General features: G+C 42.3%; 1 protein-coding gene across 1 annotated transcript; it reads left to right on the top strand.

Annotated features, from left to right (window-relative positions):
* The first annotated feature begins 9,261 nt into the window (after nucleotides 1-9,261).
* LOC311124720 (uncharacterized protein) lies at nucleotides 9,262-25,368 on the top strand. The gene is made up of 3 exons (XM_084198821.1): nucleotides 9,262-9,681; nucleotides 13,769-14,493; nucleotides 22,642-25,368. The coding sequence occupies exons 2-3, from the start codon at nucleotides 13,812-13,814 to the stop codon at nucleotides 24,198-24,200; spliced, it is 2,241 nt and encodes a 746-aa protein (XP_084054947.1). The 5' UTR covers nucleotides 9,262-9,681; nucleotides 13,769-13,811; the 3' UTR covers nucleotides 24,201-25,368.
* Nucleotides 25,369-27,942: the final 2,574 nt, after the last annotated feature.

Below are 27,942 nucleotides of genomic sequence, written 5' to 3'. Positions count from 1 at the left end.
TGTGGGAAATGTGCTCTACGATTGATCATTATTATAAAAAAATTAAGGATAAGCTCATAATAATAAAGAAGGTCAAGCCCTTTTCATGTTGAGTCTTCACCCGATAAAAACATCTGGACTCTGAGACCTTTGTGTTCCAAGTGGGTGTCAGGTAAAAGTAGACGATAGCAGACAACAGGATTCTTAGAGAAGGGGCTGTCGTTGAACGTTTGCTTGACTTATAGATCAGGTAAAATCTTATCCAGGATCTTTCCAAAGTAAGATTAGCCTACATGAGATGCTTATTTGTCACTACTTAAATCAAGTTTTTATATCTAAATCAATGTTTAATTGCTCTGGTATAAGAGTGCATCAGACTTGAGATCCTGGAACTGTTTCCCAGCAACCCCCTGTTCTGTATCTAAAGGCTGTGACTAACAAAGCAACTAGCCTACTTATTTCTTGTCATGTGAAGAAACTCAGAAGAAACAATATCTTCCACGATGGATCAGGTGAGTTTGTATGCTTTTTAACAGCCTAGGTCTGCTGTGCTGTATAAAATGTTGTTTCAAATATGTTTTATTGTAGAGCAGAGGAAAAATGCATACAAATGATAATGGCCAGAACGAAGCAAATGTAATGGCATCAAACACCTGGAAACCATGAGTTTGATGTATTTGATACCATTCCACCTATTCCGCTCCAGTCACTACCACGAGCCCGTCCTCCCCAATTAAGGTGCCACCAACCTCCTGTGATACAAATGTACATTTTGTTGTGAGCTGAATTTTGTACCTAAATGACATGAACATACAAGACATCAGTTAACACACTTAAACAAAATGGATACATCAAAAACAGTATGAAGCGAAAAGGGAACCCCCAGATTCAAGACTAAACTGAAAATACATTTAATCTGTAGCCTAGTAAACTATGCTTTCCAAGTCGCAGTGTGAGGACAACACAACATAGCATCATGTGACTGCAAGTTTACTTCAACGTGATGGTTACTATGTCAATATTTTGCGGCATAAAAGCTTTTAAACCACAATTGTCGCATCCCGGTATGCAAAATGACGTTGAAAATACGTATTTCCCATAACGTTGAAGTTAGGTTCAATTTAGGGTTCTGAATGAAAGTTGAAAAGACATCTCTTCCAGACATTTAAAATACGTATTTTCCAGACATTGAAATCAGGTTTGTAATTTACAGACGTTGAAAATACATATTTTTTAGTCATTGATTCTATAGTCAAATTTCAACTGCACATACATTCTCAATGAAGTAAGCATTATTTCACAAGAATTATATTTAAATCCATATAATATGGGAAAGAGGAGCAAACTGAAGATTGCAATATAAGATATTTATCATAGCTCCAATCTGTCACATGCATTTCTGTTCGCTTTTGCAAAAGCTTTAAAACTGGCAGCGATGATGTTCAAAATAGTCCAACCTACTGAATAAACCAACAGACAACTATACCGAACAAAAATATAAATGCAACATGTAAAGTGTTGGTCTCATTTTCATGAGCTGAAATAAAATATCCCAGACTTTTTCCATATGCAAAAAAAGCGAATTTTCTCAAATTTTGTGCACAAATTTGTTTACATCACTGTCAGTGAGCATTTCTCATTTGCCAAGATAATCCATCCACCTGAAAGGTGCGGCATATCAAGAAGCTCTTAAGGATCAGACCCTTCATCTCAATTTCCGCCTAAAATGACATACAGTGAGGGAAAAAAGTATTTGATCCCCTGCTGATTTTGTACGTTTGCCCACTGACAAAGACATGACCAGTCTATAATTTTAATGGTAGGTTTATTTGAACAGTGAGAGACAGAAAACAACAAAATAATCCAGAAAAATTAATGTCAAAAATGTTATAAATTGATTTGCATTTTAATGAGGGAAATAAGTATTTGACACCTCTGCAAAACATGACTTAGTACTTGGTGGCAAAACCCTTGTTGGCAATCACAGAGGTCAGACGTTTCTTGTAGTTGGCCACCAGGTTTGCACACATCTCAGGAGGGATTTTGTCCCACTCCTCTTTGCAGATCTTCTCCAAGTCATTAAGGTTTCGAGCCTGACGTTTGGCAACTCGAACCTTCAGCTCCCTCCACAGATTTTCTATGGGATTAAGGTCTGGAGACTGGCTAGGCCACTCCAGGACCTTAATGTGCTTCTTCTTGAGCCACTCCTTTGTTGCCTTGGCCGTGTGTTTTGGGTCATTGTCATGCTGGAATACCCATCCACGACCCATTTTCAATGCCCTGGCTGAGGGAAGGAGGTTCTCACCCAAGATTTGACGGTACATGGCCCCGTCCATCGTCCCTTTGATGCGGTGAAGTTGTCCTGTCCCCTTGGCAGAAAAACACCCCCAAAGCATAATGTTTCCACCTCCATGTTTGACAGTGGGGATGGTGTTCTTGGGGTCAGCATTCCTCCTCCTCCAAACACGGCGAGTTGAGTTGATGCCAAAGAGCTTGATTTTGGTCTCATCTGACCACAACACTTTCACCCAGTTCTCCTCTGAATCATTCAGATGTTCATTGGCAAACTTCAGACAGCCCTGTATATGTGCTTTCTTGAGCAGGGGGACCTTGCGTGCGCTGCAGGATTTCAGTCCTTCACGGCGTAGTGTGTTACCAATTGTTTTCTTGGTGACTATTGTCCCAGCTGCCTTGAGATCATTGACAAGATCCTCCTGTGTAGTTCTGGGCTGATTCCTCACCGTTGTCATGATCATTGCAACTCCACGAGGTGAGCTCTTGCATGGAGCCCCAGGCAGGAAGGAGATTGACAGTTCTTTTGTAATAATGTGTTTCTTCCATTTGCGAATAATTGCACCAACTGTTGTCACCTTCTCACCAAGCTGCTTGGCGATGGTCTTGTAGCCCATTTCAGACTTGTGTAGGTCTACAATCTTGCCCTTGACATCCTTGGAGAGCTCTTTGGTCTTGGCCATGGTGGAGAGTTTGGAATCTGATTGATTGATTGCTTCTGTGGACAGGTGTCTTTTATACAGGTAACAAACTGACATTAGGAGCACTCCCTTTAAGAGTGTGCTCCTAATCTCAGCTCGTTACCTGTATAAAAGACACCTGGGAGCCAGAAATCTTTCTGATTGAGAGGGGGTCAAATACTTATTTCCCTAATTAAAATGCAAATCAATTTATAAAATTTTTGACATTCGTTTTTCTGGATTGTTTTGTTGTTATTTTGTCTCTCACTGTTCAAATAAACCTACCATTAAAATTATAGACTGATCATTTCTTTGTCAGTGGGCAAACGTACAAAATCAGCAGGGGATCAAATACTTTTTTCCCCCTCACTGTACCCTAATCTAACTGCCTGTAGCTCAGGACCTGAAGCAAGGATATGCATATTATTGATACCATTTGAAAGGAAACACTTTGAAGTTTGTGGAGATGTGAAATTAATGTAGGAGAATATAACACATTAGATCTGGTAAAAGATAAAAAAAAATTTAAAAAAATATGCGTTTTCTATTTTTATTTTTGTTGCATCATCTTTGAAATGCAACAGAAAGGCCATACATTGAGATAAGAAGCTGGGGATTTATTTAGATGTCGGGGGGTGGAGCCAGAGACGGCAGAGGGGTCAGACTGGAGGAATCAGTTCCTCCGTTTGAATGAGTGGAGGATGGAGGACTTGAATATAGTCTCTTTGGTGTTTGCTCCCAGAGGTCATCTGACTCTACCACTATTGAGGATTTTTTTTTTTTTATACAGTAAGTAATGTACTATTACTTATTTTATTTAACCTTTATTTTAGCAGGGGGTGAGCCCTGCATCATTACTTTTATGGATTAGCACTGCATCAATACATCAAATACACAACACATATCTATAAACATATATATTATATAGAGTATGGGGAACACAATCAATATAATGAAATATGTGGACCAATGGGCAATAAGACACTCAAAAACCACAGCCACAGCATGTCATAGCCAACATAGCCTCTACCTTAGCTATCACCCTAGACCCACTTCAATTTGCTTACCGCCCCAATAGATCCATAGACGATGCAATCGCCATCACACTGCACACTGCCATATCCCATCTGGACAAGAGGAATACCTATGTAAGAATGCTGTTCATTGACTATAGCTCAGCATTCAACACCATAGTACCCTCCAAGCTCATCATTAAGCTCGAGGCCCTGGGTCTGTGCAACTGGGTCCTGGACTTCCTGACGGGCCACGCCAAGGTGGTGAAGGTAGGAAACAACATCTCCACTTCGCTGATCCTCAACACTGGGGCCCCACAAGGGTGCGTGCTCAGCCCCCTCCTGTACTCCCTGTTCACCCATGACTGCGTGGCCAAGCACGCCTCCAACTCAATCATCAAGTATGCAGACTACACAACAGTAGTAGGCTTGATTACCAACAATGACGAGACCGCCTACATGGAGGAGGTGAGGGCTCTGGGAGTGTGGTGCCAGGAAAATAACCTCTCACTCAACATCAACAAAACAAAGGAGATGAACGTGGACTTCAGGAAACAGCAGAGGGTGCACCCCCCTATCCACATTGACGGGACGGCAGTGAAGAAGGTGGAAAGCTTCAAGTTCCTTGGCGTACACATCACTGACAAACTGAAATGATCCACCCACGCAGTGTGGTGAAGAAAGCGCAACAGAGCCTCTTCAACCTCAGGAGGCTGAAGAAATGTGGTTTGGCACCTAAAACCCTCACAAACTTTTACAGACGCACAATTGAGAACATCCTGTCGGGCTGTATCACCGCCTGGTACGGTAACTGCACCGTCCGCAACCGCAGGGCTCTCCAGAGGGTGGTGCGGTCTGCCGAACGCATTACCGGGGGCAAACTACCCGCCCTCCAAGACACCTACAGCACCCGATGTCACAGGAAGGCCAAAAAGATAATCAAGGACATCAACCATCCGAGCCACTGCCTGTTCATCCCGCTATCATCCAGAAGGCGAGGTCAGTACAGGTGCATCAAAGCTGGGACCGAGAGACTGAAAAACAGCTTCTATCTCAAGGCCATCAGACTGTTAAACAGCCATCACTAGCACATTAGAGGCTGCTGCTGCCTATTGAAATCACTGGCCACTTTAATAAATGGAACACTAGTCACTTTAATAATGTTTACATATCTTGCACTACTCATCTCATATGTATATACTGTATTCTATTCTATAATATTCTACTGTATCTTAGTCCATGCCGCTCTGTCATTGCTTGTCCATATTCTTACATTCCATTCCTTACTAGATTTGTGTGTATTGGGTATATGTTGTGAAATTGTTATATATTACTTGTTAGATACTAATGCACTGTCGGAGCTAGAAACACAAGCATTTCGCTACACCCGCAATAACATCTGCTAAACACGTGTATGTGACAAATAAAATTTGATTTGATTTGATTTGAACATACTGTAACACATGCAACTGCATGAAAAGCAAAAACATATTTTACTGACTGATCTAAAAGTATATTTCCTTCCAAAAACCTTTCTTGCACACTGGAATCAAAACACCTCATCTATTCTTTCTGTGTCACTCTCCCGGTCAATAATTTCATCCAAATGTGTATACTTCGACATCGATTTAGCTTATCCACTCTTAGTAGCCATGTTGTACTTTTTCAGTTTTTAGAAAGTTTGTAGAAGAAAGCGAACCGCTGTGTAACTTTAACGTCTCTGTGTCCTGTCGATTTTCAATTGAGAACGAAGCGTGTTATACAGAGCTCCAGAATAACAGCCGTTTGTCATTCAAAGGGCGATCACATACTCATGAAAAGCCCAGCTCATTGGCTATCTAGCTAGCTATGTTTCAAATGGTAGGTGGTCATTGGACCAAGACACTGTCAATCAAGTGAACACCGCCCGTCTCATTGGTGCGTAATAATGGCTGAGCTACATGGGCTAATTGACGTGTTGTGTAGCTAATACGTAATGTAGAATGATGAGACAATGTTTGGTTGCCTTCTAGAGTGTTTGAGGATTGCACAGAAACCGAACTTGAACGGGTTAGACAAGGTTTAGCAGATTAGATTTCATAAATTGTTTTGTTGCAAGTTGAAAAAGTCAGAATTCATGCGAAACGCTGTATACAACATGGATCGTGTTAGGATATAAAAATGGATTTTATCAAACAAAACAACGCTACATTTTATCTCTGGGACCCTCAGGATGACAAATCAGAGCAAGATTACTGAATGTAAATCCATTATTTACCTTCAGAGGTGAACGTATCAAACCAGTTGCCGTGATAAAAGTGTTTTGTTGTTGCATGGTATTTTTTCGCTGTAATAGCTACTGTAAATTGGGCACTGCAGTTATATATTAACCATCATTTAAGCTTTCTGACCATATAAGACATGTCTGTGTCCCGGACGCCATTCTAGTCAAATATCGCATATTGAGCAGCAACTGTCCCGATTTCAGGAAACTGATCCAGTAGAGGTTTTAAACAGCCTGATCATTAAACACGTGCACCTTGTGCTGGGGACAATAAAAGGCCACTCTACAATGTGCAGTTTTCACATGCAACACAATGCCACAGATGGCTCATGTTTTGAGAGTGCATGCAATTGGCAATGCTGACTGCGGCAAATGTCCACCAGAGCTGTTGCCAGAGAATTTAATGTTCATTTCACTACCATAAGGCACCTCCAACTTCATTTTAGAGAATTTGGCAGTGCGTCAAACCGGCCTCACAACCGTAGACCACGTGTGCCAGCCCAGGACCTCCACATCCGGCTTCTTCACCTGCGGGATTGTCTGAGACCAGCCACGCGGACAGCTGATGAAACTGAGTATTTCTGTCTGTAATAAAAATAAAAAAACGAATTCTGATTGGCTGGGCCTGGCTTCCACCTATGGCTGCGCCTCTGCCTAGTCATGTGAAATCCATAGATTAGGGCCGAATATATTTAAATTGACTGATTTCCTTATTTGAACTGTAACTCAGTAAAATCATTGTAATTGTTGCATGTTGCGATTTATATTTTTATTCATTATACAATAACATTCTCAGTAACTCTTACAGAAATATTTTTTATCTTGCTACGACTGTGAGATGTTGTTTATCTACATTAGTATAGTATAGTATAGTACAGTTCAGTACAGTATAGGAAAGTATAGTATAGTTAAGTACATTACATTACGGTAGAGGAAAGTATAGTTAAGTACAAATCAAATCAAATCAAATTTTATTGGTCACATGCGCCGAATACAACAGGTGCAGACATTACAGTGAAATGCTTACTTACAGCCCTTAACCAACAGTGCATTTATTTTAAACAAAAAAGTAAGAATAAAACAACAACAAAAAAAGTGTTGAGAAAAAAAGAGCAGAAGTAAAATAAAGTGACAGTAGGGAGGCTATATATACAGTAAAATAAAGTGACAGTAGGGAGGCTATATATACAGGGGGGTACCGTTGCAGAGTCAACACAGCACAGTAGAGTATAGTCCAGTATAATGTACTGTATTGTAACCTACTTTACTCTAATGAACTAAACTGTACTCTACTGAATTATACTGTAAGCTACTCTACTGTACTGTACCGTACTAAACTGTGCCGTTCAAACTTGTGAAACATAGCCTAGACGTTTATGATTCGTTCAGATTTGGTCTGGTCCAGATCTACCACATGTTTTAGTTGTTTGGGGAATAATACCCAGCATGCTTTGAACGTGTTTGTTTTTACTTTTACATTATGGTCATTCAGCAGGAGCTCTTATCCAGAGTGACTAATGGAGATAAACAACAAATCACAGTCGTAGCAAGATATACATGTTTAATGTAATGTACTGAACTATACTTTACTTTCCTCTACTGTAATGTACTGAACTATACTTTACTTTCCTCTACTGTAATGTACTGAACTATACTTTACTTTCCTCTACTGTAATGTACTGAACTATACTTTACTTTCCTCTACTGTACTGAACTATACTATACTTTACTCTACTGTACTGAACTATACTATACTTTACTTTCCTCTACTGTAATGTACTGAACTATACTTTACTTTCCTCTACTGTACTGAACTATACTATACTTTCCTCTACTGTACTGAACTATACTATACTTTACTTTCCTCTACTGTACTGAACTATACTATACTTTAATTTCCTCTACTGTACTGAACTATACTATACTTTCCTCTACTGTAATGTACTGAACTATACTTTACTTTCCTCTACTGTAATGTACTGAACTATACTATACTTTAATTTCCTCTACTGTACTGAACTATACTATACTTTCCTCTACTGTAATGTACTGAACTATACTTTACTTTCCTCTACTGTAATGTACTGAACTATACTTTACTTTACTTTCCTCTACTGTACTGAACTATACTTTACTTTCCTCTACTGTACTGAACTATACTTTACTTTCCTCTACTGTACTGAACTATACTATACTTTCCTCTACTGTACTGAACTATACTATACTTTACTTTCCTCTACTGTACTGAACTATACTATACTTTACTTTCCTCTACTGTACTGAACTATACTGAACTATACTATTACTTTCCTCTACTGTACTGAACTATACTATTACTTTCCTCTACTGAAATGTAATGTACTGAACTATACTACACTTTCCTCTACTGTACTGAACTATACTTTACTTTCCTCTACTGTACTGAACTATACTGAACTATACTATTACTTTCCTCTACTGTACTGAACTATACTTTACTTTCCTCTACTGTACTGAACTATACTGAACTATACTATTACTTTCCTCTACTGTAATGTAATGTACTGAACTATACTTTACTTTCCTCTACTGTACTGAACTATACTGAACTATAATATTACTTTCCTCTACTGTACTGAACTATACTGAACTATACTATTACTTTCCTCTACTGTACTGTACTGTGCTGCTCTCTACTGGACTGTGCTGTCCAAACTTGTGAAACATTGACATACGTCTATGTTTGGGCCAAATCAAGGCCGGTCCGGACCGCACCAAAATAACATGGCCAGTCCAGACCGAGAGGTCCAGATCCCAAATAAAGGTTAAATAGAAAAGCATCTAGTGAAGAGGTTCCAGATCCCTAAATAAAGATTGAATGCACTGGTTAACAGGACAAGTTTAAGAGGGTTGGTGCATATACATATATTTTATGTATTTATATTCAATTTTATTACTACAATGTATACTTTTTCCGTATCAATTGATGTATGCTACAAGGTAGATTGTAGTAATATATGTTAGTGTTTTGATTTAATGTTTTACCTATGCACGCCTTTTTTCATGGTAAGAAGTAGGTAGTAAGTAAGCTTAAGACAACTATGCCTCGTAATGTTAATAAAATCACAGAAAAAACTCCTCTGAACTTCAAAATACATTTTTTCACACTTTACATTTGCCATGAGAACATTCTAAATGCAGCAAATTTCTCCTGAAGTGAGATTCAAGAAGCATCATCAGACATAACGGCTCGAGCCATGGAGTTGACCATTGATATATCGATACTCGATTGGTCTGATCTGTGTGTGATGACGGGCTTTGCAGAAGTCGGAACCAAGCAAAGAACCAGGAGCTAGCAAGCTAACTAGATTAGTCTTCCATCATAGTGGGATATTCTACTTTCAATCTCCAAAATACAGCGTAAAACTGATCTTAGAACAACTTTATCGAAGGATCATCAAGAGAAATTCACGAGGTATACTTCTTTCCCACGTGGTCAGGTTGGACAGAGACGTGCTAGCCTGTTAGCTAGATAGCCATTCTACTGTAGCTGGTAGGTAGCAAAGGTTACGGGCACTTCTACTGGAGCCAGTTTGGTGGGGGTTTTTTTTACACCACCAACCCTATCAACGATTAGCTAATGTTTAGGGCTTTGGTTTGATAAGAACTTGCTTAACCTTAATGTGGAACTGACAGCGCTTTACTTTGCAGATATGAAACAAACAGACAATCATATCAGTCCAAAATATCAAATTCCCAGTTTATGCTACAAAACCAACTTTTAGGTTTTATAAATAGGTTCGATTTGACTCAACATTCCATTACGTACAGTAAGGCATTGTTGACAGAACAGATGGATGCAGTTCAATGCATGATTAATATTATTCACCAATACATGTCTTGGTAGTCCAAAAAATATTGCTATCAGGTTGTAAATCACAGCTGGCCTGGTACATTGCTTGCTTCCTCCACCCATTGGGAATGCACCGTTTCAATTATTATTATTATTTTTGCACTGTTTTCCCACTGGCTATAAGGTGAATGCAACAATTTGTAAGTCGCTCTGGATAAGAGCGTCTGCTAAGTGAAGTAAATGTAGCTAGCTATTTATTCAACAAGCTAAAAACACAGAGCCTAACATTAGCTAGCTGCTGGGAGGATGTCATGTCATTGGAGGAGTCATTGGAGGAGTGGGTGAGTGACCGACTTTTTCCCCCTCGTCGTTTTTCGGTAGCTACAACTAGATGCAGGTGTCATTTGGTTAGCTAGCAAGAAATGTGAATCGCTTTGCTAGCTAGCGATGCTGAACGACTGTTATCCAGTTAGCATATCTCTTGCGTTCGTAAAGTCACTCTGGCTATCTACTCCGAGTTGCAGCGATGAGACAAGATCGAAAAAGGGGTGTAAAATACACCCAAAAAATAATACATCAAAAAAAAAAATCTGCTCCGATTTCCGAGTGTGCCAGAGCGCAGAATAACTGATGAATTTACCGACGCGCAACACCAGCTGAATATATTGCTATAGAATTTTCACAAATGCCTTACTCTACGTCATTCCTAAACAGTTTATGAAAATGACCATATCTAAGAGCTCGCTTGTCAGAAAATGTAAAATATATATATAATAATAATAATAAGGTGTCGTATTCTTCCTGGGGGTATATATGAATAGATTTTAATAAGATTTCATGTTGCTAAAACGCTGTCAGTTCCACTTTTAATTCCCGGTTTGTGAGGTGCAGACATGGAGAATCTCCATCTTTTTTTGGTCTTATTTTCCGAAAAGTTTTTTTTATTACATTGGATTAAAAAGCTTTGAAATTTGATAAACTAAATTCCATTTAGGAGAAAGGCATTCAAACATTTTGCTGTGATATTCACATTTGCTCTACATTAATCCTTGGGGAACATATATTTAGAAAAGGAAAATTTACACCAAATTGCCAAAATGGATTCTCTTAACATTATCTCGTCAAGTTCCCCCATTAGGCAAACCATTAACAGTATTACATTGTCTATTGTTGTATAATAAAGAACCTTTCACATTGAACAGCTACAATGTCACACCACGACAACTGTATGATTTTGCGGGACAGTGTAGTTATATGAATAAAACCATTTGGCAGCATTTGCATATGCATTTAGATCTTCTTGAATTACGGTTTTGTGAGCAAATTAGAACAGATGGTGTTAAACTATATAGCCTTCCTGTATTTTGTTTCAATCAAAGCACATTCTGCCTAGTGACGCGCACTGTTATCTAACTTTACTAAACGAGCGCCATAGTGAGAAGTGGCGGACCGTGCTCCAGTTTGCGCTGGCCTGCAGCACTGAACGAGCGCCATAGTGAGAAGTGGCGGAACGTGCTCCAGTTTGCGCTGGCCTGCAGCACTGAACGAGCAATTGAAGTGTAGCCATTTATTTAGCCTTGCGCAAAATTTGGTGAAGCAGAAACGAGACCAGGTGTGGCTGATTTTATGAAAATCTGGGAATATTTGGCCAAGGAAACATTTCTGGTTGGTGTCAGGGAATGTAAAACAGTTAGGATGGGAGACGTTTAAAACGGGATTGAGTGAAGTAGCAGAGATTATGTTGAATGAACAACTATTGAGCATGGTGAGCCTCACAAGTTTGACCAAATTACCTTATCCTTGTCTAATATGGCTATTTGTAGCTCTTTATCAGAATAATGCTTTTTAGGAGTCCTAACTGTCCTGATCTTCTCAAAAATATATGTTTGCCGGGTTGTGTCCAGTCCGGGGGATGCTTTCACATCTCTGGGAGGAAGGACGTCAACATCGCACAGCAGCTGAAACCTGGTTCCATCTGAGTGAAAGCTCCTTGGCCACAACAACACCAGGCTCCAGACAATTAAAGCTGTAAAGGAGGAAAGCAGACTAAAATAGACAAGACATTCAAACCTTGCATACCAGAAATAACATTCATTGACCCCCAAGTCCAATCAATAAGATCAAAGTACAAAGACGAAATACCTGAAGTGTTGCTTGTTCACCCTCGATCATCTCCTTGTACTGATGGCGGAGTGCAGGTTTATGCTGAAAGACAAATTCCAGAAAAATGGGTTCAAACAATAATTAAATCATTTCTTTATAGATTGTTATTTCCTGTTGACCGCTACAGCTGTACTAAAACGCCCTGTACACACTTAACCTGCTTCCAGTCCAAGAATGGCAGCGCAGACAAGATTACTAACTAGAATTAGCAAACATTTAGCTTCATAATTACCAGCTGGCTAGATGTAAGTGGTATTCATCTAGCTAGCCAGCTAGTTGAACATGCAAAAAAACCGACCTTGAAATCTATAATCCAATAGCTAGCTAGCTATTTAGCTATCATTTCATTGTGGTTTGCTAGCTAGCCAACTTAGCATGTGTCCCTAATCACTTAAAATGGGGTTTGATTAGCTTGCTAATCGATTAGCATTCGCACCACAGTGGCTATTTTCGGTAGCTAGCTAGTTGAACATGCAACTATCTAGCTAGCTATATAGCTAACAATAGCTAGCAATGAAAACAACTTTCAACAAGTTGAGACAATAACGTATGTACATGTAACTATCTTGGCATTTTAACTGTAGACTCTTACCTGTGTATGGATTATGATGATTCACGGCAGACTGCTCGGCTTCAACCAGTCCAGAATGCTTTTGCCACAGAAGAGCGAGCTGTGTCGATACCAGCAGCTGTATTCAGGACAACACTGGTATTGAAAGCTGTAGCTACACGTTGCTTATTGTCCATTATGAAAATATGAGTAAATCCAATGGATCTTTCAAATATCTGTGGTAGCAGAGAGGAGGATGTGCCATTTGACAGAGAAGCCTTCCACCCTATAAAGAGAGGAGGATGTGCCATTTCACAGAGAAGCCTTCCACCCTATAAAGAGAGGAGGATGTGCCATTTCACAGAGAAGCCTTCCACCCTATGTAGCTCCATCAACAGCTCGATTAACTAGTCTGGTTGTGCTCTAGACTTCCCTTCTCTCAGCGCGACCAGGGCAGCGGCAGTCTGAACACAAAGTAACCCTTTTAGGCCCCACTTCTTCCACCCACCCCAATGCCACACTAGTGCCCACACCTCAGCAGAGAAGACCGAAGCTCTATCAGACAGCCACCTCCCCTGGTGTATCTGAAACCAGGGAACATGTATCCCAAACCCTGCCATCCCACTGCCTGTGTTCCTCTGTGACATTGAAATGGCTCCCTTCCACAGATCTCCCTATATGATGTCATCTTAGTTCCTAGGTATTAGTGAAACTAAGGCAAAACACAATAGATTTACATACGTAAAAATGTATGCACACATGACTGTAAGTCGCTTTGGATAAAAGCGTCTGCTAAATGGCATATTATTATTATTACATGTAATCTTGACATATATAGCCTTTTCATGACATTTTATGAATATACCAACATTAATATTTAATTTTAAACATGCCTGAATATTCCTAAACCAATTTAACACTAAAAAGAAACAAAATCTTAGAGTGAAATGACAGATGCAATCGTTAATGTGTTCTAATCTTTAATTTTCATTGCAGGTCATTGACTGCATTGCTGTTGTTTCCACGTGAGCAGGACAATATGAGTGGAGAGAGGGAAACGTTGATTGATGAAATCGAACAGAGTTTATACACTTTAACCAAGGACAATTTACGCTGCCTGTGTGAACGCATTGGAATAGGTGGCAAGGATGGCTCCAATGTTCAAGGAAAGAATCACCATCACTCATTGCGCCGTAACATCCTGGAGGAACTTTGGGAACATGCAGATTCAATGGAATTGGAGGAGCAGGGAATGTCTTGGTTAAACCAACTGAAAGAGGACATCAGAAAGATACAGGAGGATGGTAGATGTGCACCTTTGAGTCCCAGCCAATCCATTGATGATGATGATGCTGTAGACTGTGATGAAGAAGGGAACCAGAAGGACATGGATTGGTTACCTTGCAAAAGGCTGGAGGCGGAGACCATGAGTCCCAGCCAATCCAATGATGATGCAGACTGCGATGAAGAATGGGATGAGGATGACAGGGATTGGTTGCCTAGCAAAGGGCAGGAGGCGGAGCCAGCTCCAGAGAGTCACAAACCAGAGCAGAGGGAGAAGAGAGTTATTTGTTTCCCCTGTCTGTCCTCTCCTGGTAATGCCTTACTGCTGGGTCTGAAGAGGGTGTCTGTGCGGCTGGTCGACTGCAGGAAAACACCGGGGTTGAGAGGAACTGCTGGAGGAGGAGACGTGGAGGAGGAAGGAGATGTGATTCATCAAAGTAAGTGCAGCAGGATACGTTTTGTTTCGTAAAATTGCAAAGTTTAATTGTTGTCTAACATTACAGTGCAGTCGAGGGGCCTCTGATATCAACACCTTTGTGTGTAACATTGTAGAATCGTTAAATAGAGGACAGCGACATGTCAAATCAAATCCAATCAAATGTATTTTTCACATGCGCCGAATACAACAGGTGAAGACTACTGTGAAATGCTTACTTAAAATTTGGTTTCACATTTAACGCCTTCGTTGTAGAATCGTGGAACATAGAGGACAGCGACATGTAATCAGTCCCCATGCCCTCTCTCACATCTCTCCATTTCCTCTCTCTCTTTGTCTCTGCCCCATCTCTCTATCTATCCTCCCTCTCTCCCATCACTCCATTTCCTCTCTCTCTTTGTCTCTGCCCCATCTCTCTGTCTATCCTCCCTCTCTCGCATCACTCCATTTCCTCTCTCTCTTTGCCTCTGCCCCATCTCTCTATCTATCCTCCTTCTCTCGCATCACTCCATTTCCTCTCTCTCTTTGCCTCTGCCCCATCTCTCTATCTATCCTCCCTCTCTCGCATCACTCCATTTCCTCTCTCTCTTTGCCTCTGCCCCATCTCTCTATCTATCCTCCTTCTCTCGCATCACTCCATTTCCTCTCTCTTTGCCTCTGCGCCATCTCTCTATCTATCCTCCCTCTCTCGCATCACTCCATTTCCTCTCTCTTTGCCTCTGCCCCATCTCTCTATCTATCCTCCTTCTCTCGCATCACTCCATTTCCTCTCTCTTTGCCTCTGCCCCATCTCTCTATCTATCCTCCCTCTCTCGCATCACTCCATTTCCTCTCTCTCTCTTTGCCTCTGCCCCATCTCTCTATCTATCCTCCCTCTCTCCCATCACTCCATTTCCTCTCTCTCTTTGCCTCTGCCCCATCTCTCTATCTATCCTCCTTCTCTCGCATCACTCCATTTCCTCTCTCTTTGCCTCTGCCCCATCTCTCTATCTATCCTCCTTCTCTCGCATCACTCCATTTCCTCTCTCTTTGCCTCTGCCCCATCTCTCTATCTATCCTCCTTCTCTCGCATCACTCCATTTCCTCTCTCTTTGCCTCTGCCCCATCTCTCTATCTATCCTCCCTCTCTCGCATCACTCCATTTCCTCTCTCTCTTTGTCTCTGCCCCATCTCTCTATCTATCCTCCCTCTCTCGCATCACTCCATTTCCTCTCTCTTTGCCTCTGCCCCATCTCTCTATCTATCCTCCCTCTCTCGCATCACTCCATTTCCTCTCTCTCTTTGCCTCTGCCCCATCTCTCTATCTATCCTCCCTCTCTCGCATCACTCCATTTCCTCTCTCTCTTTGCCTCTGCCCCATCTCTCTATCTATCCTCCCTCTCTCGCATCACTCCATTTCCTCTCTCTCTTTGCCTCTGCCCCATCTCTCTATCTATCCTCCCTCTCTCGCATCACTCCATTTCCTCTCTCTCTTTGCCTCTGCCCCATCTCTCTATCTATCCTCCCTCTCTCGCATCACTCCATTTCCTCTCTCTCTTTGCCTCTGCCCCATCTCTCTATCTATCCTCCCTCTCTCGCATCACTCCATTTCCTCTCTCTCTTTGCCTCTGCCCCATCTCTCTATCTATCCTCCCTCTCTCGCATCACTCCATTTCCTCTCTCTCTTTGTCTCTGCCCCATCTCTCTATCTATCCTCCCTCTCTCGCATCACTCCATTTCCTCTCTCTCTTTGTCTCTGCCCCATCTCTCTATCTATCCTCCTTCTCTCGCATCACTCCATTTCCTCTCTCTTTGCCTCTGCGCCATCTCTCTATCTATCCTCCCTCTCTCGCATCACTCCATTTCCTCTCTCTCTTTGCCTCTGCCCCATCTCTCTATCTATCCTCCCTCTCTCCCATCACTCCATTTCCTCTCTCTCTTTGCCTCTGCCCCATCTCTCTATCTATCCTCCTTCTCTCGCATCACTCCATTTCCTCTCTCTCTTTGCCTCTGCCCCATCTCTCTATCTATCCTCCCTCTCTCGCATCACTCCATTTCCTCTCTCTCTCTTTGCCTCTGCCCCATCTCTCTATCTATCCTCCTTCTCTCGCATCACTCCATTTCCTCTCTCTTTGCCTCTGCCCCATCTCTCTATCTATCCTCCTTCTCTCGCATCACTCCATTTCCTCTCTCTTTGCCTCTGCCCCATCTCTCTATCTATCCTCCCTCTCTCGCATCACTCCATTTCCTCTCTCTCTTTGCCTCTGCCCCATCTCTCTATCTATCCTCCCTCTCTCGCATCACTCCATTTCCTCTCTCTCTTTGCCTCTGCCCCATCTCTCTATCTATCCTCCCTCTCTCGCATCACTCCATTTCCTCTCTCTCTTTGCCTCTGCCCCCATCTCTCTATCTATCCTCCCTCTCTCGCATCACTCCATTTCCTCTCTCTCTTTGCCTCTGCCCCATCTCTCTATCTATCCTCCCTCTCTCGCATCACTCCATTTCCTCTCTCTCTTTGTCTCTGCCCCATCTCTCTATCTATCCTCCCTCTCTCGCATCACTCCATTTCCTCTCTCTCTTTGTCTCTGCCCCATCTCTCTATCTATCCTCCCTCTCTCCCATCACTCCATTTCCTCTCTCTCTTTGTCTCTGCCCCATCTCTCTATCTATCCTCCCTCTCTCGCATCACTCCATTTCCTCTCTCTCTTTGCCTCTGCCCCATCTCTCTATCTATCCTCCCTCTCTCGCATCACTCCATTTCCTCTCTCTCTTTGTCTCTGCCCCATCTCTCTATCTATCCTCCCTCTCTCGCATCACTCCATTTCCTCTCTCTCTTTGCCTCTGCCCCATCTCTCTGTCTATCCTCCCTCACTTTTGCTCCATTGTCTCCCACTTTTTATATCTCTACCGTGACTCTGCCCTCCCTTTCTGTAAGAAAGTGTTGACATGCTGAATGCACCGAGGTGTCTGTTTTTAAACTAGTAGCACACAGCTCGGACACCCATGCATACCCCACAAGACATGCCACCAGAGGTCTTTTCACAATCCCCAAGTCCAGAAAAGACTATGGGAGGCGCACAGTACTACATAGAGCCATGACTACATGGAACTCTATTCCCAGTAGAATCAGATTTAAAAAACAGATGAAAATACAGCTTATGGAACAGCGGGGACTGTGAAGAGATACAAACACACACACACACAGGAACAGACACGCATACGCACACACACGCTATCACACACGTACATTGTAATATTGTAGTATGGTGGTTTTATACATTTCTTTATTGTAGATATGTGTGATGTACACTACCGGTCAAAAGTTTTAGAGCACCTACTCATTCAAGGGTTTTTCTTTATTTTTTAAAACTATTTTCTACATTGTAGAATAATAGTGAAGACATCAAAACTATGAAATAACACATATGGAATCATGTAGTAACCAAAAAGGGTTAAACAAATCTATTATAAAACAAATCTATTTTATATTTGAGCTTCTTCAAATAGCCACACTTTGCTTTGATGACAGCTTTGTTTTATCTTTTGTTCTTATGTGTGATGTAAGTGCCTTAATGTGTTTGGACACCAGGAAGAGTAGCTAATGGGGATCACTAATAAATACAAATAGTAATAGAAAACCTTGGAATCAGCCCTAGCCTTAACAGGAAGCCAGTGTAGAGAGGCTAGTTATTTTTGGGGTTCTAGTCAACATTCTAGCAGCCGTGGTTAGCACTAACTGAAGTGTATTTAGTGCTTTATCTGGGTAGCAGGAGAGTAGAGCATTGCTGTAGTCTGACACAAAAGCATGGATTAGCTTTTATGAATAATCTTTTGAAAAAAAGTTTCAGATTTTGTGCAATGTTATGAAGATGAAAAAAAAGTTGCCCTTTTTATATGTTCGTCAAAAGAAAGATCAGGGTCCAGAGTAACGTTGAGGTCCTTCACAGCTTTATTTAAAACGACTGTACAACCATCAAGATTAATTGTCAGATCAAACAGCAGATCTCTTTGTTTCTTGGGACCTAGAACTAGCATCTCCGTTTTGTCCGTGTTTAAAAGTTAAAAATTTGCTGTCATCCGCTTCCAGGGTAGGCAATTTTGGGGGCTTCAACGTGTTTCATTGAAATGTACAGCTTTGTCTCGTCCGCATAGCAGTGAAAGTTGACATTGTGTTTTCCGCAAGAAGTAGAATATATATAGTGGTCCTAAAATGGAACCTTGAGGAACACCGAAACGTACAATTGATTTGTCAGAGGACAAACAATCCACAGAGACAAAATGATATATTTCCGACAACCAAGCAAGAACTTGTCCATGTAGACCAATTAGGGTTTCCAATCTCTCCAAAATAATCGGTGATCGATGGTGTCAAAAGCGGCAGTAAGGTCTAGGAGCACGAGGACAGATGCAGAGCCTTGTACAGGCTTCCTTCTTTTCACTCTGTCATTTAGGTTAGTATTATGGAGTAACTACAATGTACTCCTCAGTTTTTTCCTATCACAGCCATTAAAGTCTTTGTTTTAAAGTCCCCATTGGCCTCATGGTGAAATCTCTGAGAGGTTTCCTTCCTCTCCGGCAACCGCGTTAGGAAGGACGCCTGTATATTTGTAGTGACTGGGTGTATTGATACACCATCCAAAGTGTAATTAATAACTTCACCTTGCTCAAAGGGTAATTCAATGTCTGCTTTTTTGTATTTTACCCTTTTCTACTCCTGAACTTATTTAGGCTTGCCATAACAAATGGGTTGAATACATTTCATTTTTTCATTTTTAATTCATTTGTAAAAATCTCTAAAAAAAATAATTCCTCTTTGACATTATGGGGTATTGTATGTAAATTCAGGCTGTAACACACACACACACAAAAAGATAAGGGGTGTGAATACTTTCTGAAGGTTTTCAGACCCCTTTACTTTTTCCACATTTTGTTAGGTTACAGCCTTATTCTGAAATTGATTAAATAGTTGTTTTCCCTCAGCAAAAACAGGTTATTAGAAATGTTTGCTAATTTATATATATATATATATATATATATATATATAAAAAATGAAATAACACTCTTTACTTAGTACTTTGTTGAAACACCTTTGCCAGCGATTACATCCTCAAATCTTCTTGGGTATGACGCTACCAGCTTGGCACAGCTGTATTTGGGGAGTTTCTCCCATTCTTCTCTGCAGATCATCTCAAGCTCTGTCAGTTGGGATGGGGAGCGTTGCTGCACAGCTATTTTCAGGTCTCTCCAGAGATGTTCGATTGGGTTGAAGTCCGGGCTCTGGCTGGGCCACTCAAGGACATTCAGAGACTTGTCCCTAAGCCAAAGCCACTCCTGCGTTGTCTTGACTGTGTGCTTTGGGTCGTTGTTCTGTTGGAAGGTGAACCTTCGCCCCAGTCTGAGGTGTTTAGCGCTCTGGAGCAGGTTTTCATCAAGGATCTCTCTGTACTTTGCTCCGTTCATCTTTGCCTATATCCTGACTAGTCTCCCAGTCCCCTGCCGCTGAAAAACATCCCCACAGCATGAGGCTGCCACCACCATGCTTCACCGAAGGGATGGTGCCAGGTTTCCTCTACACTTGTTTAATCAGACCAGAGAGTCTTGTTTCTCATGGTCTGAGAGTCTTTAGGTGCTTTTTGGCAATCTCCAAGCGGGCTGTCATGTGCCTTTTACTGAGGAGTGGCTTCCGTCTGGCCACTCTACCATTAAGGCCTGATTGGTGGAGTGCTGCAGAGATGGTTGTCCTTCTGGAAGGTTCTCCACAGAGGAACTCTAGAGCTCTGTCAGACTGACCATCAGGTTCTTAGTCACCTCCCTGACCAAGGCCCTTCTGCCCCGATTGCTCAGTTTGGTCAGGCGGCCAGCTCTAGGAAGAGTCTTGGTGGTTCCAAACTTCTTCCATTTAAGAATGACGGAGGCCACTGTGTTCTTGGGGACCTTCAATGCTGCAGACTGTTTTTGGTACCCTTCCCGTCAACACAATCCTGTCTCAGAGCTCTACGGACAATTCCTTCAACCTCATGGCTTAGTTTTTGCTCTGACATGCACTGTCAACTGTGGGACCTTTATATAGACAGGTGTGTGCCTTTCCAAATCATGTCCAATCAATTGAATTTACCACAGGTGGACTCCAATCAAGTTGTAGAAACATCTCAAGGATGATCAATGGAAACAGGATGGACCTGAGCTCAATTTCGAGTCTCATAGCAAACGGTCTGAATACTTAGGTAAATAAGGTATTTTTTTAATTCTTTTTTTAACCTGTTTTCGCTGTCATTATGAGGTATTGTGTGTAAATTGCTGAGGAATTATTATATATATATTTTTATAATAAAGTTGTAACGTAACAAAATGTGGAAAAAGTCAAGGGCTGTGAATACTTTATGAAGGCACTGTAATACCTCAATGTGATATAAACTGTTACAGACCTATATCCATCCTGCCCTGCCTTTCGAAAGTATTTGAAAGCCAAGTTAACAAACAGATCACCGACCATTTTGAATCCCACCGTACCTTCTCCGCTATGCAATCTGGTTTCCAAGCTGGTCATGGGTGCACCTCAGCCACGCTTAAGGTCTAAACGATATTATAACCGCAATCGATAAAAGACAGTACTGTGCAGCCGTCTTCATCGACCTGGCCAAGGCTTTCGACTCTGTCAATCACCGCATTCTTATTGGCAGACTAAATAGCCTTGGTTTCTCAAATGACTGCCTCGCCTGGTTCACCAACTACTTCTCAGATAGAGTTCAATGTGTCAAATCGGAGGGCCTGTTGTCTGGACCTCTGGCAGTCTATATGGGGGTGCCACAGGGTTCAATTCTCGGACCAAATCTATTCTCTGTGTATATCAATGATGTCGCTCTTGCTGCTGGTGACTCTCAGATCCACCTCTACGCAGACGACACCATTTTGTATACATCTGGCCCTTCATTGGACACTATGTTAACAAACCTCCAAACAAGCTTCAATGCCATACAATACTCCTTCCGTAGCCTCCAACTGCTCTTAAACGCTAGTAAAACTAAATGCATGCTCTTCAATCGAATGCTGCTTGCACCCGCCCGCCCAACTAGAATCACTACTCTCGGCGGGTCTGACTTAGAATATTTGGACAACTACAAATACCTAGGTGTCTGGTTAGACCATAAACTCTCCTTCCAGACTCACATTAAGCATCTCCAATCCAAAGTTAAATCTAGAATCGGCTTCCAATTTCGCAACAAAGCCTCCTTCACTCATGCTTCTAAACATGCCGTGGTAAAACTGACTATCCTACCGATCCTTGACTTCGGCAATGTCATTTACAAAATAGCTTCCAACACTCTACTCAGCAAATTGGATGTAGTCTATCACAGTGCCATCCGTTTTGTCACCAAAGCCCCATATACTACCCACCATTGTGACCTGTATGCTCTCATTGGCTGGCCCTCACTACATATTAATCGCCAAACCCACTGGCTCCAGGTCATCTATAAATCACTGCTAGGCAAATCCCCGCCTTATCTTAGCTCATTGGTCACCATAGCAACACCCACCCGTAGTATGCGCTCCAGCAGGTATATCTCACTGGTCATCCCCAAAGCCAACACCTCATTTGGCCGCCATTCCTTCCAGTTCTCTGCTGCCAATGACTAGAACGAACTGCAAAAATCTCTGAAGCTGGAGACACTTATCTCCCTCACTAACTTTAAGCATCAGTTGTCAGAGCAGCTTACCGATCACTGCACCTGTACACAGCCCATCTGAAATTAGCCCACCCAACTACCTCATCCCCATATTGTTATTTATTTTGCTCATTTGCACCCCAGTATCTCTATTTGCACATCATCTTCTGCACATCTATCACTCCAGTGTTATTACTAAATTGTAATTATTTTGCACTATGGCCTATTTATTACCTTACCTCCATAACTTACTACATTTGCACACACTGTATATAGATTTTCTATTGTGTTTTTGACTGTACGTTTTGTTTATCCCATATGTAACTCTGTGTTGTTGTTTTTATCGCACTGCTTTGCTTTGTCTTGGCCAGGTCGCAGTTGTAAATGAGAACTTGTTCTCAACTGGCTTACCTGGTTAAATAAAGGTTAAATAAAAAATAAATAAAGTAAATACTTCTGTAGGACAAACTGTATTCACAGTTTGTTTGATTGTTTCTTTCACATAGGAGAGAGACGTGGCAACCGTGGATCTTCTGGGGAGCCTCAACAACAACATCATCATGCTGACGACCCAGACTGGAGTCTTCCCACATCAAAACACCTAAGCAAACAATCGCAGAGACATACAGGGAAGAAACCACACCACTGCTGCTCTGACCGTGGGAAGACTTTCGGCGGTCCAGCGACACTCAAAATGCACCAAAGAATCCATACAAGAGAGAAACCTTACCGCTGCTCACAGTGTGGGGGGACGTTCAGTCAAAAATTGACTCTTAAGATGCACCAGCAAATGCACACTGGGAAGAAACCTCACCACTGCTCTGACTGCGGAAAGAGTTTCAGTGTTTTATCAAGCTTGAAAATCCATCAAAGCACCCACACCGAAAATAAACCATTCCAGTGCTCCAAGTGTGGGAAAGGTTTTGCAAACAACCACTATCGAAAAATACATGAGAAAACGGTACACGAGCCTCCTGCAGAAAGGTCTTACCACTGCTCTGACTGCGGGAAGAGCTACAGTTTTTTATCAACCTTCAAAAACCATCAAAGGAAACACACAGGAGAGAAACCATTCCAATGCTCCAAGTGCGAGAAAAGTTTTGCTCAAAAATCCACTCTAAAAGCACACAAGCAAACACACATGCCTGCCGCAGAAAGGCCTTACCAATGCGTCTACTGCGAGAAGAGGTTTTGTATTTCGGCATCCTTTAATTTGCATATGAGAATGCATACTGAAGAGAAACCATTCCAATGTTCCGACTGCGGAATGCAGTTCATTCAAGCCTACTTACTGAAATTACACGAGTTTAAACACAAGCCTGCTGACGAAAGGCCCTTCCGCTGCTCAGAATGTGATGCGGGTTTTGCCACGAAAGGTAGTCTAAAATTTCACCAGCTGATGCACAACCCGGGAGAGAAACCTTACCGCTGCCTTGAGTGTGGGCATTGTTTCTCTCATCCAATATATCTGAAGAAACACCAGAAAAGGCACAGTAAAGACAAGTCCATTGTCTGCGACCTGTGCGGGAAGACTTTCAACCATCCAAGCAACTTCAGAACTCACATGAAGATACACAGAGGAGTGAAACCGTACCACTGCCCTGACTGTGGCAGGAGCTTCATATTCCGCCAAGGTTTAACAACACACCAGCGTGTGCATACCGGAGAGATGCCTTACGTCTGTGATCAATGTGGGAGGAGGTTTTCTCAGTCCCATTCTTTGGTGACACACCAGCGAACACACACCGGGGAGAAACCTTACCCATGCTCTGTCTGTGGGATGAGTTTCAGTCGGTCACAAAACCTGGCTGCACACAAGAGAACTCATACTGGAGAGAAGCCTCACGCCTGTGATCAGTGTGGGAAGAGGTTTTCCCGAACCGATGCACTGGCTGTACACAAGCGCACCCACACCGGAGAGAAGCCTTACAGTTGTGATATATGTGGGGAGAGGTTCACCTATTTAGTAGGCATGTTGAAACATAAGAAAGGACATGGACATCCTGCAGGTGATGTACTCTGTGCTGAATGGCCTCAGAACGATTCCAGCTCTGCCTATGAATAGGGAACTTTATTGTGTTTAACTTTCAGAAGACAAGCTATATGTCGTTTAGCAATCTAAACCCCAGAGAGAGACACAAACACAAACATGCACACAGACAAACATAGAGGGCGGCAGGTACCTGGTTCGAATCCCCGAGCCGGCAAAGGTTAGAAGAAAAATCTGCTGTTCTGCCCTTGAGTATGAAAAATGTATGCACTCAGTAACTGTAAGTCGCTCTGGATATGAGCGTCTGCTAAATGACTAAAATGTCAAATGTTGAGCAAGCCAGTTAGCCCCCCGCATCTCTGTGATTCAGAGGGGTTATATGCAGAAGGTTGAAGGCATTTAGTTGTGCAACTGGCTAGTTATCCCTCATTTCCTTTCCAAGGAATATGGAGCACAGAGTAGTTTTTCAGAGTGGTTACTACGTTTCCTCAGCATTGGACTGAAGCACAAAGCAAGGATTGTGGCTTTAAATTGTCTGAAATCATAGTGTTGTGTTGTATACATACACACCTGACAGGTGTAGGATCAGGTTCTCCTCCCCAAATCCTATCCTTAAGCATTAGTGGGGAAAATGCTAAACTGACACAAGACCAGCATCTAGGGGCAACTTCATCCTCCACTTGCCCCTTCCCTGGAGGCTGTTCCAGATAGCAGATTCATTGAGTTACTGTCCTAAAGATTCTGAAGTATCAGAATTTGTTCTACAAATATAGACTTTAAATTGGCATGGTGTCATTAACTTGCCAACCAGCAACACATATATTCATGTTTAGCTTTCAAAATAAACTCCTGAATTAAGAGATGTCATCATAATGGTTTGAGTTAATTTAAAGATCCTGCTCTCTGGAACACCCCACTGCTCCAAGACTGTCACGCCCTGGCCTTGAGAGGCCCGTTGTCTTTAGTTGGTTTGGTCAGGGTGTGAATTTCTATGTGTTGATCTAGTTTTGTATTTCTATGTTGGCCGGGTGTGGTTCCCAATCAGAGGCAGCTGTCTATCGTTGTCTCTGATTGGGGATCATACTTAATTAGGCAGCCATGTTGCCTACCTTAGTTGTGGGATCTTGTTTGTGTTCCTGTTAGGCTTGTTGTGTGTATAGCCCATAGGACTTCACGTTTTCGTTGTTTTGTTATTTTGTCAAGTGTTTATTCGTCTTAATAAACATGTACGCATACCACGCTGCACCTTGGTCTGACCCGTCTCTCAACGATCGTGACAAGTCACAGTAGAGTAGGAGTAAATTCCTCCATGCCAATTTCAAGTCCTTATATTCCTTTAAAAATATTATTTCAGAATATTTAGGACTAAATATGTTTCCATGGTAACTTTAATCTTCATGCAGATCTCATGTGAGCATTTGAGATAAAGATTTCTGTCTTGCAAAAAATGCATTTATTAATTAAACTAACCAGGATAAAATGTGAAGTTTAAAGGCGTAATTAAATGAAAAACATGTCTTATCTGAAATCTGTTTTATAGTTCACAAGTGAAATTGTTCTGTTATAGGTTACCTGTGTAGCCTAGGTCTAGGGCATGTTAATGCCCCTAGGCTACAGTCCTCGAATTATAAATGGTTGTATAAATATATGTTGTGTTATATATATATATATATATATATATATATATATATATATATATATTGTTTATATAAGTAGAGAACAGTAGTAGTAGTAGTAGTAGTAGTAGTAGTAGTAGTACATATACAGGTAAAATAAAGGAAACGCCAACATAAATCTTTACGGCCACCACGAGCCGCCAGAACAGCTTCACTGCACCTTGGCATAGATTCTACAAGTGTCTGAAACTCTATTGGAGGGATGCGACACCATTCTTCCATGAGAAATTCCATAATTTGGTGTTTTGTTGATGGTGGTGGAAAACGCTGTCTCAGGCGCCGCTCCAGAATCTCCCATAAGTGTTCAATTGGGTTGTGATCTTCACTGACATTTTCAACATGTCCCTGACTGAGTCTGTAATACCAACATGTTTCAAGCAGACCACCATAGTCCCCGTGCCCAAGGACTCTAAGATAACCTGCCTAAATGACTACCGACCCGTAGCACTGACGTCTGTAGCCATGAAGTGCTTTGAAAGGCTGGTCATGGCTCACATCAACAGCATTATCCCAGAAATCCTAGACCCACTCCAATTTGCATACCGCCCCAACAGATCCACAGATGATGCAATCTCTATTGCACTCCACACTGCCCTTTCCCACCTGGACAAGAGGAACACCTACGTGAGAATGCTATTCATTGACTACAGCTCAGCATTCAACACCATAGTGCCCTCTAAGCTCATCACTAAGCTAAGGATCCTGGGACTAAACACCTCCCTCTGCAACTGGATCCTGGACTTCCTGACGGGCCGCCCCCAGGTGGTAAGGGTAGGTAACAACACATCTGCCACACTGATCCTCAACACGGGGGCCCCTCAGGGGTGCGTGCTCAGTCCCCTCCTGTACTCTCTGTTCACCCATGACTGCATGGCCAGGCACGACTCCAACACCATCATTAAGTTTGCCGACGACACAACAGTGGTAGGCCTGATCACCGACAACGATGAGACAGCCTATAGGGAGGAGGTCAGAGATCTGGCCGTGTGGTGCCAGGACAACAACCTCTCCCTCAACGTGACCAAGACAAAGGAGATGATTGTGGACTACAGGAAAAAAAAGAGGACTGAGCACGCCCCCATTCTGGGCGGCAGGTAGCTTAGTGGTTAAGAGCGTTGTGCCAGTAACCGAAAGGTCGCTGGTTCTAATCCCCGAGCCCACTAGGTGAAAAATCTGTCGATGTGCCCTCGAGCAAGGCACTTAACCCTAATTGCTCCTGTAAGTCGCTCTGGATAAGAGCGTCTGCTAAATGACCAATTATTATTATAATTATTATTCTCATCAACGGGGCTGTAGTGGAACAGGTTGAGAGCTTCAAGTTCCTTGGTGTCCACATCACCAACGAACTATCATGGTCCAAACACACCAAGACAGTCGTGATGAGGGCACGACAAAGCCTATTCCCCCTCAGGAGACTAAAAAGATTTGGCATGGGTCCTCAGATCCTCAAAAAATTCTACAGATGCACCATCGAGAGCATCCTGACTGGTTGCATCACCGCCTGGTATGGCAACTGCTTGGCCTCCGACCGCAAGGCACTACAGAGGGTAGTGCGTACGGCCCAGTACATCACTGGGGCAAAGCTTCCTGCCATCCAGGACCTCTATACCAGGCGGTGTCAGAGGAAGGCCCTCAAAATTGTCAAAGACTCCAGCCACCCTAGTCATAGACTGTTCTCTCTGCTACCGCACGGCAAGCGGTACCGGAGTGCCAAGTCTAGGTCCAAAAGACTTCTCAACAGCTTCTACCCCCAAGCCATAAGACTCCTGAACAGCTAATCATGGCTACCCGGACTATTTGCACTGCCCCCCCACCCCATCCTTTTTACGCTGCTGCTACTCTGTTAAGTATTTATGCATAGTCACTTTAACTCTACCCACATGTACATATTACCTCAACTACCTCAACTAGCCGGTGCCCCCGCACATTGACTCTGCAACGGTACCCCCCTGTATATATAGCCTCCCTACTGTCACTTTATTTTACTTCTGCTCTTTTTTTTCTCAACACTTTTTTTGTTGTTGTTTTATTTTTACTTTTTTTGTTAAAAATAAATGCACTGTTGGTTAAGGGCTGTAAGTAAGCATTTCACTGTAATGTCTGCACCTGTTGTATTCGGCGCATGTGACCAATAAAATTTG

This window comes from Coregonus lavaretus (assembly GCF_964263955.1).
Source record: "Coregonus lavaretus genome assembly, contig: HAP1_SCAFFOLD_79, whole genome shotgun sequence".
NCBI lineage: Eukaryota > Metazoa > Chordata > Actinopteri > Salmoniformes > Salmonidae > Coregonus > Coregonus lavaretus.
Note: the sequence above shows the minus strand (reverse complement) of the source record. Positions and strands in the feature narration are given on the sequence as shown.

Excerpts from the sequence above, each read along its gene's own strand:
- LOC311124720 (XM_084198821.1), top strand. The coding sequence starts at position 13,812 with ATGAGTGGAGAGAGGGAAACGTTGATTGATGAAATCGAACAGAGTTTA. Across the intron at positions 14,494-22,641 it reads AGGAGATGTGATTCATCAAA|GAGAGAGACGTGGCAACCGT; the intron begins GTAAGTGCAGCA and ends TCTTTCACATAG.